The 15487-nt window shown below is 32.6% G+C and overlaps 1 protein-coding gene across 4 annotated transcripts in view; it reads left to right on the plus strand.

Moving 5' to 3' along the window:
* Positions 1 to 15487, plus strand: part of LOC118205204 (5-taurinomethyluridine-[tRNA] synthase subunit MTO1, mitochondrial) — a 121289-nt gene that overhangs the window by 36512 nt on the left and 69290 nt on the right. For all 4 annotated transcript variants that reach the window (XM_035377499.2, XM_035377506.2, XM_035377516.2 and 1 more), the window contains exons 7-8: positions 7814 to 7926; positions 8827 to 8939. In XM_035377499.2, coding sequence (XP_035233390.1) covers positions 7814 to 7926; positions 8827 to 8939 — 226 coding nt within the window. The remainder of the gene's footprint in view (positions 1 to 7813; positions 7927 to 8826; positions 8940 to 15487) is intronic.

Here is a 15487-nt window from a genome sequence, read left to right on the forward strand (position 1 = left end):
AATCATATTTTTTTAATTTATTTTTATTTTTTATTCTTATTTATTTATTTATTTTAAGATGTATAAAAAGCTGTAATATAATATAGTACAAAGTCCGAGATCCAGATGTCCAATATCTGGAATGATCTGAAATCCGGACCTTAAAGCCACCAACTTTTTTTTAATTCTTTTTGTATGCTTTTAGGCATGCACATATGATCCCCTCCCTATGCATAATACAACATGTAGAGAGTCCGATTTTTAATTTCACTTCGGCCATATCCGAAAACCTTAATTTCACTAAATAAATACCTCGTTATTGAAGAAGCAATCATTTAAGCATAAGTTTGTGAGATCAGTAATTTGGCTCCGTAGATGCGTATCTGCACAGCATACATCTCAAACCAAAATATTCTACATAGATACATCTCTGATTTTACACCTAATATTTTATATCCCTGATGCCAAACTGGTAAATCATTATAGATTATATTTTGCTTTCATCACCACGTACTTAACAACACATGACAACTTGAGTAATGAGTTATGTAACGATGCCTAAAATATATATATATGTTTTTTTATGTTAGTAATTGAATAATGAATAATATGGTAACCTTTTATGTTGATATTACGCTTGGCGATGATGTTCATTCTCTCATGTGCTAAGAAATGTTGAAGAGGAAAACTTTAACAAAACTTTCTTTCCATATACTAAAAATAAATTTTGTTAATGATACTCATAGGCCAAAACTTAAATTTAGTGCTACTTGAATTAAGAGTAACCGATTTGTTACTCACATAAACCCAGAACCAGCACCACAGTTCGTATAGCCATATGGGGAGGCAGAATTTAGGGAGGTGCTTGGTAGCAGAATTTAAGACTCACAGAGCAGACAGCGGTAAGGTATCTAGCGCTGGCCCTCAATAAAGCTTAAGTTTATATGGGAATTTATTTATTCAGGATCAGATAATCATGTGCAAGAAATAGGCATAAATATAATAAATAACTTAACTAATACAATTCAGGCTTAATTGTCTCAGTGCACGATAGAAACAAGATAAAATTTAGTAAAACAATTTGTCTTTAGTTGCCAATTTCATGATACACAGCCAAATATGTATATTGAACGACAGTAAAATTTTATGATGATAGCCAAGAATTTTAAAGGTTTTTGGATATGGCAAACCAAAGGTGAGATTCTAGTTAACGGATTCTGTAAAGAAAGTGTGGAAAACTGGTAGATATAAAAGAAGTTTCTCATTGTGATGACAATGCTCCTCATTCATCAATCAATTAATAGAGGACGAAATCTGTAGTATGGTTCTAGATCCAGGAAATACTGCTACCAATAGTGAAGAAAGTGACAGAGAGGTTACTGAATGCGAAAAAGTAACTGGAAAAGAAATTTATGTCTGTCTACAGAATTAATGAGAAAGTATTAACACAAAAAACGAAGGTATTTAAACAAATTACATTGGAAGAAATGTTTAATAAAGTAGACAAATAAATATTAAGCTTTTTATTGACAATTTTGATAGCATTGACATCATAAATGCTTCATTATTTCATGTTTTTAATTTTATAATTTCTACATGCCATCTTACTAGATTTAAACTGATGATCCAATATCCGGAAAAATCCCAAACCCGGAATCGCGGAAGTCCCGAGGAGTTCGGATCTCGGACTTTGTACTGTGTTAGATACGACAGTAAATGTATACCATTTTGTCTATTCATCAACTTATTATTATCAACATGTCTGAGAGAATCTTCGATCAGCTTTGGATATAGTTTAATGAATTTTGAATCCGGCTCTTCAAATGGGGAAATATACTCACGTTCAAACAATTCTTGCCTTTTCATATCTTTTTGATCATCACTTGACACTTTTGGCAATATCTGTTTCTTCACAAGTTGGAATCTCATCATTTTTATCTTTTCCTTTACATTTCTTATCTAAAATAAAATCTCTTAAAATTTTCTTATTCTCATCCAGGTTTGGATCATTCCTAAACTTCTTCAAAAAGGACATTTCTTTCTTAACATCTTTTGGTACTTTTTTTTTCTTGACCTTTCAAACATTTTAAATAATCAACCTCTGCATCTTCTGTTAAACTTGCTATAAAGGAATCATTTACAACCTTATTAATTTCACTTCTAGATTTCAATTCAAAGGGATCTGTTATGCCAGTGGCTTCTAATTCCCAAAGGTTTCTGATATCTTCATTGTGAATTAAGAGGAAGGTAACAACAGGAGCAATAGAATTTTTCCCTCCAATTGTTGGCGATTTACCCATCAAAACCAACCCGAGCAGTGTTTCCATGGCCAAAATGCCTGTATTTAATTTCTGTATTTTTTCTGTGTAAATATTTCCTGCAAAGTCTGAGCCTATCAAAAGATCAATCTGTGGGTTGACACAATCAACATTTGTGATATAAATTCCCTTTCCAGCTAATTCCGATATCCAAGATCCTTTCTGTAAACCAGGTATAGATCCACAAATTATAGGCTGATCTAAGACAGGAATCTTGCAGCTATAACCAGCATGCAGATTCGCAATAGTTATTTTATCATTTATGATTCTTGTCAGATGTCCTTCCTCCAAACACAACGTGTTTTAATTTTTTATGAGCTTCTGATCATATTCCTAAGGATTCTACTGTTGATTTTAAAACATAAGAATATTCAGATCCAGTATCAATCAATGCTCGAAGATGAAGTTTCTTTCCTTCGTGTTGAATGGCAACCACTAAAGTTCGAAGCAAAATTCTTCCTGAAGTGCCTGTTGAAGAAAGAGTGTTAATTTCACAATTTTCTTGATTGCACTCGACAGGAACTTTTGATTTTGGCTTAAATTCTGAACAACAAACAATGCAATGCTTCTTACCACAAAACATGCATAGAACTTTACTTTTACAATTTTTTAGCTCGATGGTTTGTTTTCAAACACATAAAGCAACATTTTTTCTCTTTCATAATTTTCAATTTTTCATCATTAATTAAATTTTAGGTTGATCTTTACATTATGGTAACTTGGCGATTTTTTGGTGAAAATTTGCCGACCAACTCTCCTACAGCAACCCTCCATTTTTTTTTCCCCGCCGCCATTTTGTCTTCACGAAGTAAAGACATGTTTCTTTTCTTTTTATCTCCTGAACACTTCTTCCAACAATCTACTAGCCGAATTACACTTATGCTAGAAATTTTATCAAACACAACTGCTTAATCATGATAAATATTCACTGCAAAATTATGAAAAACTGCACAATACCATTCTCCTTACACATTTTTTAAAATAACACATACACATAAACCATGTACACGCCGAATTATTTTTACTTAAAAAAACATCCCAGAATTGCACAAAAATGGCATTGCGCACACTCTTCACTATATCCATGTACACTGCTTTTTTCTCATAAATTACAAAAATTTCGCGAAAATACATGACAATTTTCTCAATCTTTAAACCCGGTAAAAAGAACATATATGAAATTACCTGATCGCGAAAAAGTATTTACCCTTTACAAATATGAACATTTCCACATATAAAATAAATAAAATATCCAAAAACTTTTACCTCTAAATCATCTATTACATTATACACGTCACCAATGAATTCATACCGCAAGCATTACAAATTAGTATCAAATATTTAAATTATTTCCATGCACGTTTATTTCAACTTAAACGTATACCAAATTCCTACAAGCATAAAATTCACAAAATAACTATCATTTCATTAAAATATCACTAAACCACGTACACGTCGACTTATTTTTACTTAAAAAAACATCCCAGAATTGCACAAAAATGGCATTGCGCACACTCTTCACTATATCCATGTACACTGCTTTTTTCTCATAAATTAGAAAAATTTCACGAAAATACATGACAATTTTCTCAATCTTTAAACCCGGTAAAAAGAACATATATGAAATTACCTGATCGCGAAAAAGTATTTACCCTTTACAAATATCAACATTTCCACATATAAAATAAATAGAATATCCAAAAACTTTTACCTCTAAATCATCTATTACATTATACGCGTCACCAACGAATTCATACCTCAAGCATTACAAATACTTAATATCAAATATTTAAATCATTTCCATGCACGTTTATTTCAACTTAAACGTATACCAAATTCCTACAAACATAAAATTCACAAAATAACTATCATTTCATTGAAATATAATTAAATTCAAAAACACTACTTAAAATATAAATGAGCACATACATTAAATTAATAAAAATTACCTTACAATCCTAATTACTTTAAACTAAATCATTGCTAATAACAATTTTCCCAATAATACCAAATTCCTTTCCACCTTACATTTACAACAATGCATAAAAATAATATCCTCAAATAATTAAAAATACTAACTTACCTAATCTTCTTCAGAATCTTGATTACATGGCAGATACACTTTTCTTACTTCTGTTTCAGAATCTTTAAAATCATACTTATCTTTCAAAGCAAGATACCAGGTAAAATAAATAACATAATAAAACATCTTTATTTCTCTCTCGCACAACCTTAAAAAACATTTATTACTATCCTTTTCAATACCACTAAATACCCATTTCGAATTCACTTTAGTTACGGCCATAGGATCCAAAAATTCACAAACACTATTTCACACAACACAGAATAAAGCCAAATACAAAATTGCCAGATTTTTCCCCGATTAAAGAACAGTAATTCGACCATTAATATCACATAACATATCCCATGATCTCTCATTTCCCTCACACAAAATAATGCGTAATCAGAACTGAATACTACTCACATTCTTAACAAAGTCTAACTAACCTAATCTTCTTCCGAATCTTCCTTACATGGTGGATACACTTTTATTATGGATTCAATAAAATTACAGAACGATTTTTTTTCCGAATTTGATAAAAAAATAATTCTCTTTATCACATCTACAATTCACTTTAGACAGCGCCATACAATCCCAAAATTATTCAACCCTACTTCACACAACACACAATGAAGCTTAATACAAAATAATATACATCCACAGATACTTGTCCAAATTCCCCCCTTTTCCGATTAAAGAACCGTAATTCGTCCATTAATATCACATGACATATCCCATGATCTCTCATTTCCCCCACACAAAATAATGCGTAATCGGAACTGAGTACTGCTCACATTATTACCAAAGTCCCAGGTAGTAACCTTTATCGTCTCCAAAATGTCGCCAAACTACCAGTTACCATATTGTAAAGATCAACCAAATTTTATGCTTTGTAGCAATCTTTGCTTTGATGAGATTTTTCACAGAAAATACAATTTACAACATTATTGTTATTTATTTCTTCTGCTCCCGAAAACAAATTGCTTGCAGTAGCTATAGTAATATTTTCACTATCCTTATGAACTTTTCTATAGGGATCACTTTGCTTCATACCTGACTTTGCTAGATTTATTCTTTCTTCCCCTTCAACCTCAGCCTTTAGAAAATTTAAAAGTTGGCTCAGTCTTGCACTACAGTCAAAAGTCTTTAATCCCGACTCGTCGGGACTTCGGCAATTCCGGATTATCAATTTTTCCAGATTATAGATCATCAGTTTAAATCTGGTAAGATGGCATGCAGAAATTATAAAATTAAAAATATGAAACCGTAATTTATGAAATAATGAACAATTATGATCTAAAGGGTATCAAAATTTACAAAAAAAAAAGCTTAATATTTATTTGTTTACTTTATTAAACATTTCCTTCAATGTAAGTTGTTTAAGTTGCTTCGTTTTATGTGATACTACTTTCTCTTTAATTCTATAATCAGACATAATTTCTTGTTCAGTTACAAAGTTCCGCTGTTCAAGTCCTATAATTGCTGTGTCGAGAATACCGACTAATTTGTCAATCAAAATTTTTTTGTTGTCAATAACCTCTGTGTCACTTTCTTCGCTATCAGAAGTGAATTATAATGACGAGGAATTTGATTTAAATCATATCAAAGACGGAGTACATCGAGATGAAATACTACATTTAGTAAGGAATTAGAAGCCAAATAAAATAAAGACATCTGCCCTGAAGATAAGGATAGTGCTGACAGATCAACATACAATTCATTGCGTGCCGCAACGCTTCCGCCCCCCCTCGCAGAGCAGCGTGAAATTGATAAACAGATTTCGGAATGGTTAGAGAAACAAAGGATATGCCTTTATCCATTTTTTGCAGCAATTCCACTTTTTGTTTGATGGTCATCGAAACATACTTTCGCTTTGTATTTGACATAATCGAAAGTTCAAGCTTACTTTTATAAAATTGCTTTAACAGTCTGCAAAAAATAATAAGCCGTATCCAATTCGAAGATTAAGGAACAACGCAATCTGCAACATAAACTGAAATAGATAATTAGATAATTTTAGCTGAGCTTCTACCGTTCGTCATACATTAAATGCGCATGTGTAAACGTATTATGCGCATGCGTGAACGCATTATGCGTTGACGCATGCACAGAAAGTTTGTTGCTTTGAGGTCTGGATTATAGATAATTTCTGATTACGGGTGTCTGAATTAACGGCTTTTGACTGTATATAATTTCTCTTCATTTACTGAGTTTCTCAACATGTCTTCTGGAATACACGACACGAATACAGGGGGAAGAGCATTGCAGAATATTTGTCTGATGTCATCCCAATGGATTCTAAAGCTCTGAGGTGGGATTCAAGTTTATCATATAATTGTGTGATACTAATCCGTGATTTGGGTGCATTTTTAACAACTAAATTTAATAGTTCACGAACATAGTATTCCACTAACAATTCCTCACAGCTAAATCTTGCTTTGAGGCTTTCGATCGCTTTTGAATAATTTTCTGCCATAGGTGGATAGTTATCGATAATCTCTTTTGCTCTTGTACCTGGTGACATACATTGTATTAAATATTGTAATTTGTCTTCCAATTCCATTTCTTTATGATCGTGAATTCGTTTAAACTGACTCCAGAGCATAACCATTCTTTAACTTCACCGTTAATTTCACTAGTTCAAATTTGGAAAGTTTTATTTTTGATTTCTCATTACTTAATATATTCCTGTTTGGCTGTGATTTACTTTCTATAAAATAATTGATGCAAACTATAGCTTTATCAAATTTGACTTTATATTCTTCTACAGATTCAAATTCATCAGAATAACTTTTACCATTATCGTTTGCACTTAAGGCAAGTTCTAAAATTTCATTATCAAGAGTCATTAAACTAACACTAATGTGTTCTAAAGTAGCTAATTTAATCTTAACATCATTTATTTCTATATTTTCATCATCAAACAGAGACATTAAACTTTTATATGTCTTAGTAAACAATGTTCGTAACGGAGATTGCTTCTTAACAAGATGCTCCATTGCAAACCAAAACTAGAATTAATTATTAATTAAATAGAAGAAGAATTAATTATTTCTTAGATAAAGTACTCACCTCTTATATTTAATCATGTACTGAAGGTCACCAAATGCTAGATACGACAGTAAATGTATACCATTTTGTCCATTCATCAACTTATTTATACCTAAATAATCTCTCAAAAATTTAAACAGAACCAAACATGTTTATTCTACCAACTTAATAACATTTTACACCTGTTGCCACTCAAAGAAAAACTAAAAGGAAATTAATATTACACTGGTTGAATGTATATGAACTATGCTATACTTAATAACTGTATTGCAAAGCCTTTTTAAATGTAAATGAAGATGCAATAATAATCATGCATAAAATTTTACAAATATTACTTTTTTCCTGTATTATGTATTTTTTTAAATCTTATCAAAATTGTTCCTCCTTTTTTTTTTTTTTTTAGGAACACCACCTAGAATAGAAGCATGTTCGGTTGAATTATCTGAAGTAGAGACTTCTTATCCTGATAACCCACCTGTGCCATTTTCTTTCATAAATGATAAAGTCTGGATAAATGTACTACCTAATTTTTTAATTATTTTATTATTTTGTTCTAGGATATACTTTTTGAAAATAATTAATATAGTTTTCAATATTCTCTTCAAATTCAGCATGCAGCTAAAATGATTTGACATAAAAGAGCCCATTAGAAATTTCCAGTTTATGGCAGTATCGTAACTCATTTTATGGAACTAATTTATATTATAAAACTTTTTTATAGCCTCAAAATTTCACAACAAATTAATAAAAGTAGAGAGCAAAATGATTCCTCTTACCTTGTATCCAGTGCGGCATCAAGCGAGATGATAGCTAATTAACTTGTAATCCAAAAAAGGTTGTAGACGTAAATTGTAAGATCACAAACACATTTTATTAACACATGAAAATAGATTAAGATTCATTAGTATTCAAATATATATTGAAAAAAAGGAGTTATATTATAGAGAGTGTCATATCACTGTCCTTTCCTGAAGGAGTAAGAAAAGTAAGTGTAAAGAATAGGCGAGTGATACAATTAACTCCTTTGTAGGGTTTCCAGTTCATAATGTTTATCGCGCTATTGGCGACAGTCCATCACTATATGTATACCGACAATTTACTGTTATGTTTCCCCCCCCCAGTTTATGCATAACTGCATAACTTAGAGATTGGTTCTGAGACATTCTATGTAGATTTTTACTGTTATTAAAGATACTTTCTTCCTTAAGTGTCTGAATATCTAATAGTAAATGCATAAATATCTGTCAATTGTTTTGATACAAAAAGTGCAAGTGTGTAATCTATAGCTAATTTATATAATAAAATTATCCAGGGAAATTTATAACTTATTCAAAAGTATTTGAATTATAAAGGTATTGCTTTTCTTTTAAACCAAAAATTTTCTTTTTTCTTTTTTTTTTTTTTTTTTTTTTAAAGTCTGAAGACCAAGTTCCTACATATCTTACTTATACTACACCAGATGTAGACAAATTAATTTTAGAAAATCAGCATTTAAATTTACACGTCAAAGAAGAAACTCAAGGACCAAGGTAAGTTTTATAATTTTCCATTTTAAATTTGGAAGTGGTTCAATATTTATTTATAATTCAATATAATTTGCTTTAAAATTCAGTTTTAAAATTAAAATTGTTATTTGTTAAATATTCTACTTAGAGCTGCTGAGCGGAAGTTTTTTCTTGACTTATAATAATGTTACTAATTAATTTTTCGTTGAGTTTTTAGCTAATTCTAACAGCATTTTAAAATTGCAGACTTGTATTTTCCCCTTGTTGCAGTTCTATGTAAATCTTTGTGCTTTTTTGTTTATATTCTGTTGTATATTGGATTTATTTAAATTGTTTTGTATGTTCTTTTAAATCTGAGGTGACTTAACTGCATATTTATATCTTTAATTGGCTTCTTATTTTGTAGTGTGTGTAATTCTGCATAAATATTCATTAGAATTGTTTAAATAGGTTGAAAAAAATAGCTGCATTGGCTGTTGAAATCTCTCAGGTCCTGGTAACAAAATATGTCCCCAAATTAATGACATTTGGCTATTTCTCACCTACTTACCAATATTTTAGCAGTTACCAAATATATTATAACAATACCTTTTTCAAAATATTTTGTTAAATTCTTCTTCTCACATTTGGATGAAAGTATAAATACTGCATTAGAAAAACCTCTAGTCTGTAAATTGGTATATCCTATTTGAAGTTTATATTATATAAGTACTGAGGGATTTTAAGGATTGCTTTATGAACAGTTTTGTAATTCTGTGGTGTGTTTTCAACTGTAGCTGTAGATTTTTAACACAGTGGTCTCACATTTTTAGAATATTGAATTTGTGATACAGTACAAAGTCCGTAATTTGGATGTCCATTATCCGAAATGATCTATAATCCAGACCTCAAAGCCACAAACGCATGTGCGTAATGCATTTACACATGCGCGTTTGATGCACACGTCCGCTACGCATGCGTGTAAAGCCAGTAAAGCGTTTACACATGCACGCTTCTTACAATGAAGAAAGTGGCAGAGAAGTTATTGGAAACGAAAGAATTTTGATTTACAAGTTAGTCGGTATTCTCAACACAGCAATTACAGGACTTGAACAGTGGAACTTTGTAACTGAACAAGAAATTATGTCTGTTTATAGAATTAAAGAGAAAGTATTAGCACAAAAAACGAAGCATCTTAAACAACTTACATTGAAAGAAATGTTTAATAAAGTAAACAAAAAAAGTATTAGGCTTCTTTTTTTTTTTTTTTTTTTTGTAAATTTTGATGCCCTTTAGATCATAATTGCTCTTTATTTCATAAATTATGGTTTCATATTTTTAATTGTATAATTTCTGCATGCCATCTTACCAGATTTAAATTGATGATCTATAATCTGGTAAAACTCCTAATCCGGAATCGCCAAAGTCCGGACGAGTCCGGATTACAGACTTTGTACTGTATTAGTTCCTATGTTAAGGAAAATTACAACATATCTTTCTTCTCCTTGATTTATTTTTAACTTATCTTCTTCATTTTTAAAAATTGATATCAGTTAGGCCTTCAGTAAAAAATTGAAATTTTTTCATTATCTGTCCTGTTTATTCAGCCCCTCAGGGGCTCACTTTTATGACTATGGGTGTGCAATTCCGAGGTACCCTAGCCATTCAACGGATTATGATCCTGGAGCCCTAGTGATCTTTCCTCCTTTCTTTTTTATCTCTCCTTATCTGTATTTTTATCTCTCCTTATCTTATATTCATTTCTTCTGCCTTTGTGGTTTTCCTTTTTGGATGTTGGGGCTCAATGAGAGGCTATGACATCCTTTTGTTTCTAGTTTCTCAAGGAGAGAAAAACCACCTATGTGTTTGCCATGCAGTGTTACCCTTAAGGCTGGAAAGGAGGGTCCTGGTAGTTGAGGGGTGAAGTACAGTCCCCAACACGCTGCTGGTGACCTCTGCTTCAGATTGAAATGGGAGGAACTTAGCTGTCTCCACTAGTGTCAATCGGCTGGTTCCTTATCCTTCGGATCAGTGGCTTGGTAATAAGCTTTCGGGAAAGCTGATTGTGGGACTTCAGATTGCGTATAGACCGGTTTAACCCTGGCGCAGGATTCTGTGTCTCTTTGTTGGACTACATGGTGGGTTGGGCTGCTGGGTCCAAACTTTTGATTTCTTTCATTATGGCTTCCAATAATCCAACAAATGACCAAAATGAAAACATTTCTAGTTCAAAGAAAGTTAAAACAAGTGTAAATGCTGATGAGAATAAAATTCTACTCCATTTTTTCATAATAATCCATGATAAAATCATCTGGAAATCTTCTGAAATTTTTAATGCACAAATATATACAATCCAGTATTGGTGAATCAAGGAAAATCAAAAGGCTACAGTCTGGAGATATTCTAATTGAAACTGCTTCTTGAGCATAGTCCACTACCCTTCAGGGGTAAATAAACTTGGTTGATATGAGTGTTTCAGAGCATAAGGCACTGAATTATAGTCGTGGCATAATCTCCAAGATTGACCTTCTTTTCATATCAGAAGAGGAAAGGATCTCTGAGCTGTTGGACCAGAGTGTCTGTACTGCTAGGTGGACCAAGATGCGTAAAGATGGTCTGATGATAAACACAAAGCACATAATCCTGACATTCTATTCACCTGATCTGCCTAAAAGTATTAATGATGGGTACATGCACTGCCCTGTAAGACCTTACATACCAAACCCTTTGTGATGTTCCTAGTGCCAGCCATTCCAATATGTCCTGTCGTGGCAAATTAGCATGCGCTGAATGCTCTGTATAAGGCCACGACAGTGATAACTTCAGTGCTGTGCCATTATGTACAAACTGCAAAGGTGTGCACATAGCTTACTCTAAACTATGTCCAAAGTGGAAATTGGAGGAAAAAGTGCAGACGATTAAAATAATGAAGAACATGTCATATGCAGAAGCACAAAAATTGGTATCAGATACGCAGCCATGGAAAAATATATCTAATGCTAATGTATTAAAATCTGTGAAATCAGTAGTCATGCAAGGGTCTTGATAGGGCAGACTAGGAGCTTTTCTCATCTCTTGCAGAGATCACATGACATATGGTAAAAGGTATGCTTGTCGATGATGCAGTGAAAGCCATTACTGATATTATTGAAGCAGCTTCTGTATCTCTTACGTCTACAAAGATACCAAAATTTTCAAAACCATGGTGGAATACTAACTGTCAAGATATTCTCAGGTAACAGAGAAAAGCTTGGAGAGCCTTCTGTTAGTACCCCACTTTATCAAATCTTATAGACTTCAAACAAGCAAAAGTAAATACCAGAAAAGTAAGATATCAGAGCCAGAAGGATAAGCATGTGGGCTATGTAAAGACTAATCACTTTCCTTTCTGGAAAAAGATGGATATGTGATTAGTAGCATAGAAGAAATTGCAAATGCAATTCAAGAGACTTTTGATTACACTTCCAGCAGCAATTATCCACCAACTTTTCTTTCCGTTAAATCTCCCTCTGAGAGATATAGCTTTCAATCCCATAACTTTCAATTCTTCCAGTTCTGAACTTTATAATAGTGCATGAGCTAAAGACATGTGCATGAGCTAAAGACAGCTTTGCTACAGATGCACAGATCTAGTCTGGGTCTAGATGGCCTGGCATATGAAATGCTGAAGCATCTTTCCTTTAAATCATTGACTGCCCTCCTCTCTCTTTATAGTAGAGTCAAGAAGCATACTTTCCCCAATGTATGGGAAAAAAAGCCGTTATCATTCCAATAGCTAAGGCAGGGAAAGACCCAAAGAATCTCTCCAATTATAGGCCTTTTGCTCTGACAAGTTGTGTTTGCAAAATCTCTGAAAAAATGGTAAACCGCCGCCTAGTCTATATCTTGGAAAAAAGCAACATGATCTCGTGTTACCAGCGTGGTTTCCAAAAAGGATGATAACATGATCCTTTTGGAAATATCTGTTCATAAAGCCTCTGCTGAAAAAAAACTGTCTTTTTTGACAATGAAAAGGCTTACGATAAAGCGTAGAGATACGGTATTTTACAGGATCTTCATGCTAGGGGCTTGCACAGCAACCACCCAATTTCCATTTAAAACTTTTTGAAGGCAAGAACTTTTAAGTTAGAATTGGCTCTGTTTTTTCTGATGACTTTCAGCTAGAAGAAGGTGTGCCTCAAGTGTGCATTTTATGTGTTACTTTATAAATAAACTCTCTTTATAAGGCACTTTCTTCTACCATTTCAGGATCATTGTTTTAAACATGTTGATGACCTACAGATGAGCTGTCAAGGGACAGATATGAGATTTGTTGAGAGGCAATCACAGATCGCTCTTAATAGGATCAAGGCATGGTTAAAGAAAAATGGATTTGTGTGTTTTCAAAACAGAAGACAGTTTGCATACACTTTTCCAAAAAGCGAATAATCCATCCTTAGCCTGAGCTTTACCTTGGAGATTTATTGATTCCAGTTGTTTCTGAAGGGAAATTCTTAGGAGTTATGCTCAACTGGAAGCTTACTTTCCTTCCACATGTCGTGTACCTGAGGAACAAGTGTTTCAGAATGCTTAATCTTCTGAAAGTTCTGGCGAACACCTCTTTGGGTGCAGAATGTGGGAATCTTTATCTGATTCATCATCAAGCTCTGTGGATTTGTATTGGAGCCTTTAGAACATCTCCGGCACAAAGTCTATATATTTGTTTAGAATCATCTCTTCAGTTAAGATGTGAGCAATTATCTCTCCATCACTATTTTCACATAATGTCACAACCTAACCATCCTTGTTCCTACACTTTTGATGACTGTTATAGTCTCTTATTTTTCAGCACGGCCTCTCTGTATCACTCTGTTCTCCATGAGAGCTCAGCATTTGATTGAAAAATATTCAGTGTCTGATGTGAATGCCGATGCAGTAAGGCATCATCAGATCCTACCATGGGATAATCCAGAAATTCGGTGCCTAAATGTCTTCAACCATCTTCATAAAAGATGCTCAAACGAATTAGTATACAAACAGCTTTTTTATGAGCATAAGAGTGAATACAACAGTTACATTGTGATATATACAGATGGCTAAAAAATTGCAGGTTTTGTGAGAGCATTATTTGTGATTGAAGGTACGTGGAAGGAAGATGGCTGCATGATGCTTGTTCCATATTTAATGTGGAAGTAATGGCTGTATATTATGCTCTTAAATTTTTATCTAAGCTTTAGTCAAGAAAAGTTTATAATTTATACTGACTCGTTTAGTGCATTAAAAGCTTTCTAGAGTTACTCTAAGGTCCAGAATCCAATGGTGGCAGAAGTCACACTACTACATCTAAACTTAAGGAGCTGTGGATACCAGATCTTTTACTGCTGGGTTTCCAGACATGTTGGTATAAAAGGTGATGAGCTGGCAGGCATCTCAGCAAAGTCTGCCTTAGGTATGTGCAGTCAGCTTGTTCCTTTGAGAGGTATTAAAGCAACTATCAGAGGCAAAATCCTGAGTATATGGCAATCACATTGGGATGCACAAATGAATAATAAACTGAAAAGTATAATGCCCAAAACTGAATATTGGGAATCGAAGAATAATCAGAAGGATGAAGTCATTTTAACTCGGCTGAGAATCGGTCACTCCCGACTCATCATCTATCTCTTAAAAGGAAAGAGTGAACCATTATGTTCCAACTGTAACATTACTTTATCAGCAGATCACATTTTACTAGAATGCTGAAATTTTGGTAGACTTCATAGAAAATATTTCAATCATTCTGATATCTCTCTTGAATTTTTAATTGAAAAAACATTAGTTTTAATCTGTTTCATTTTTTAAGGGAGACTAGGTTTTATTTCTTAATCTGAAATGGTAGTAAAGCATTTTAAAGAACTTTCATGGTGTGAGATTTTACTTGGTTTTACATTCTATTTGACATTGTGAATTTTATGCCTTTAATCGCGATAATAATACTCAACACTTCATTATTTTGTTACTCTTATAATTATGTTATTTCACATTTTCACATCCATAATACATTTTCCTTAACGTATTTTACCTATTCTCATAGTTTATTTGTTGTTGATCTGTTTATCAATTGTATTTAAAGTATCTGATCTATGTTTTAGCGTATATTATTATTACTAAAACATAACCTCATCATTAAAATAAAAATATTCTTTCACTCATCCAAAATGCAGAGCAATACAGAAAACAAAAGACAAAATTTACTTACTTAGCTGGGTAGTGTGATGATGAATCGAAACCAATGCTGATGCATGGGAAATAAAAACTCAAAGAAGTTGATTGTCTTATTATATCTACACTAAAACATAATACATTTATACTAAAATATATACATTATAACAATTTCCTGGACATTTTACTGTCTCCTAAAGTTTTAAAACATCTCAACCCGTTCACGTCACAAGGGCCACCCCCCCAAAAAAAAAATCTTTCTCCCTACTTCAATGACAGGCAACGCCATCTGTACCTCATACATCAAATAAGAGGAGATTTATTTTTAATTTTTGTAAGATACTAATCAGTTTCACAACACTCCCACCTTTTTGATTTTTAGAAGCAAAATCAAGTAATGGTATCCTTAGTAC

Source organism: Stegodyphus dumicola, chromosome 5 (genome assembly GCF_044657685.1).
Source record: "Stegodyphus dumicola isolate Sdum_Otavi_A_Nest chromosome 5, ASM4465768v1".
Taxonomy (NCBI): domain Eukaryota; kingdom Metazoa; phylum Arthropoda; class Arachnida; order Araneae; family Eresidae; genus Stegodyphus; species Stegodyphus dumicola.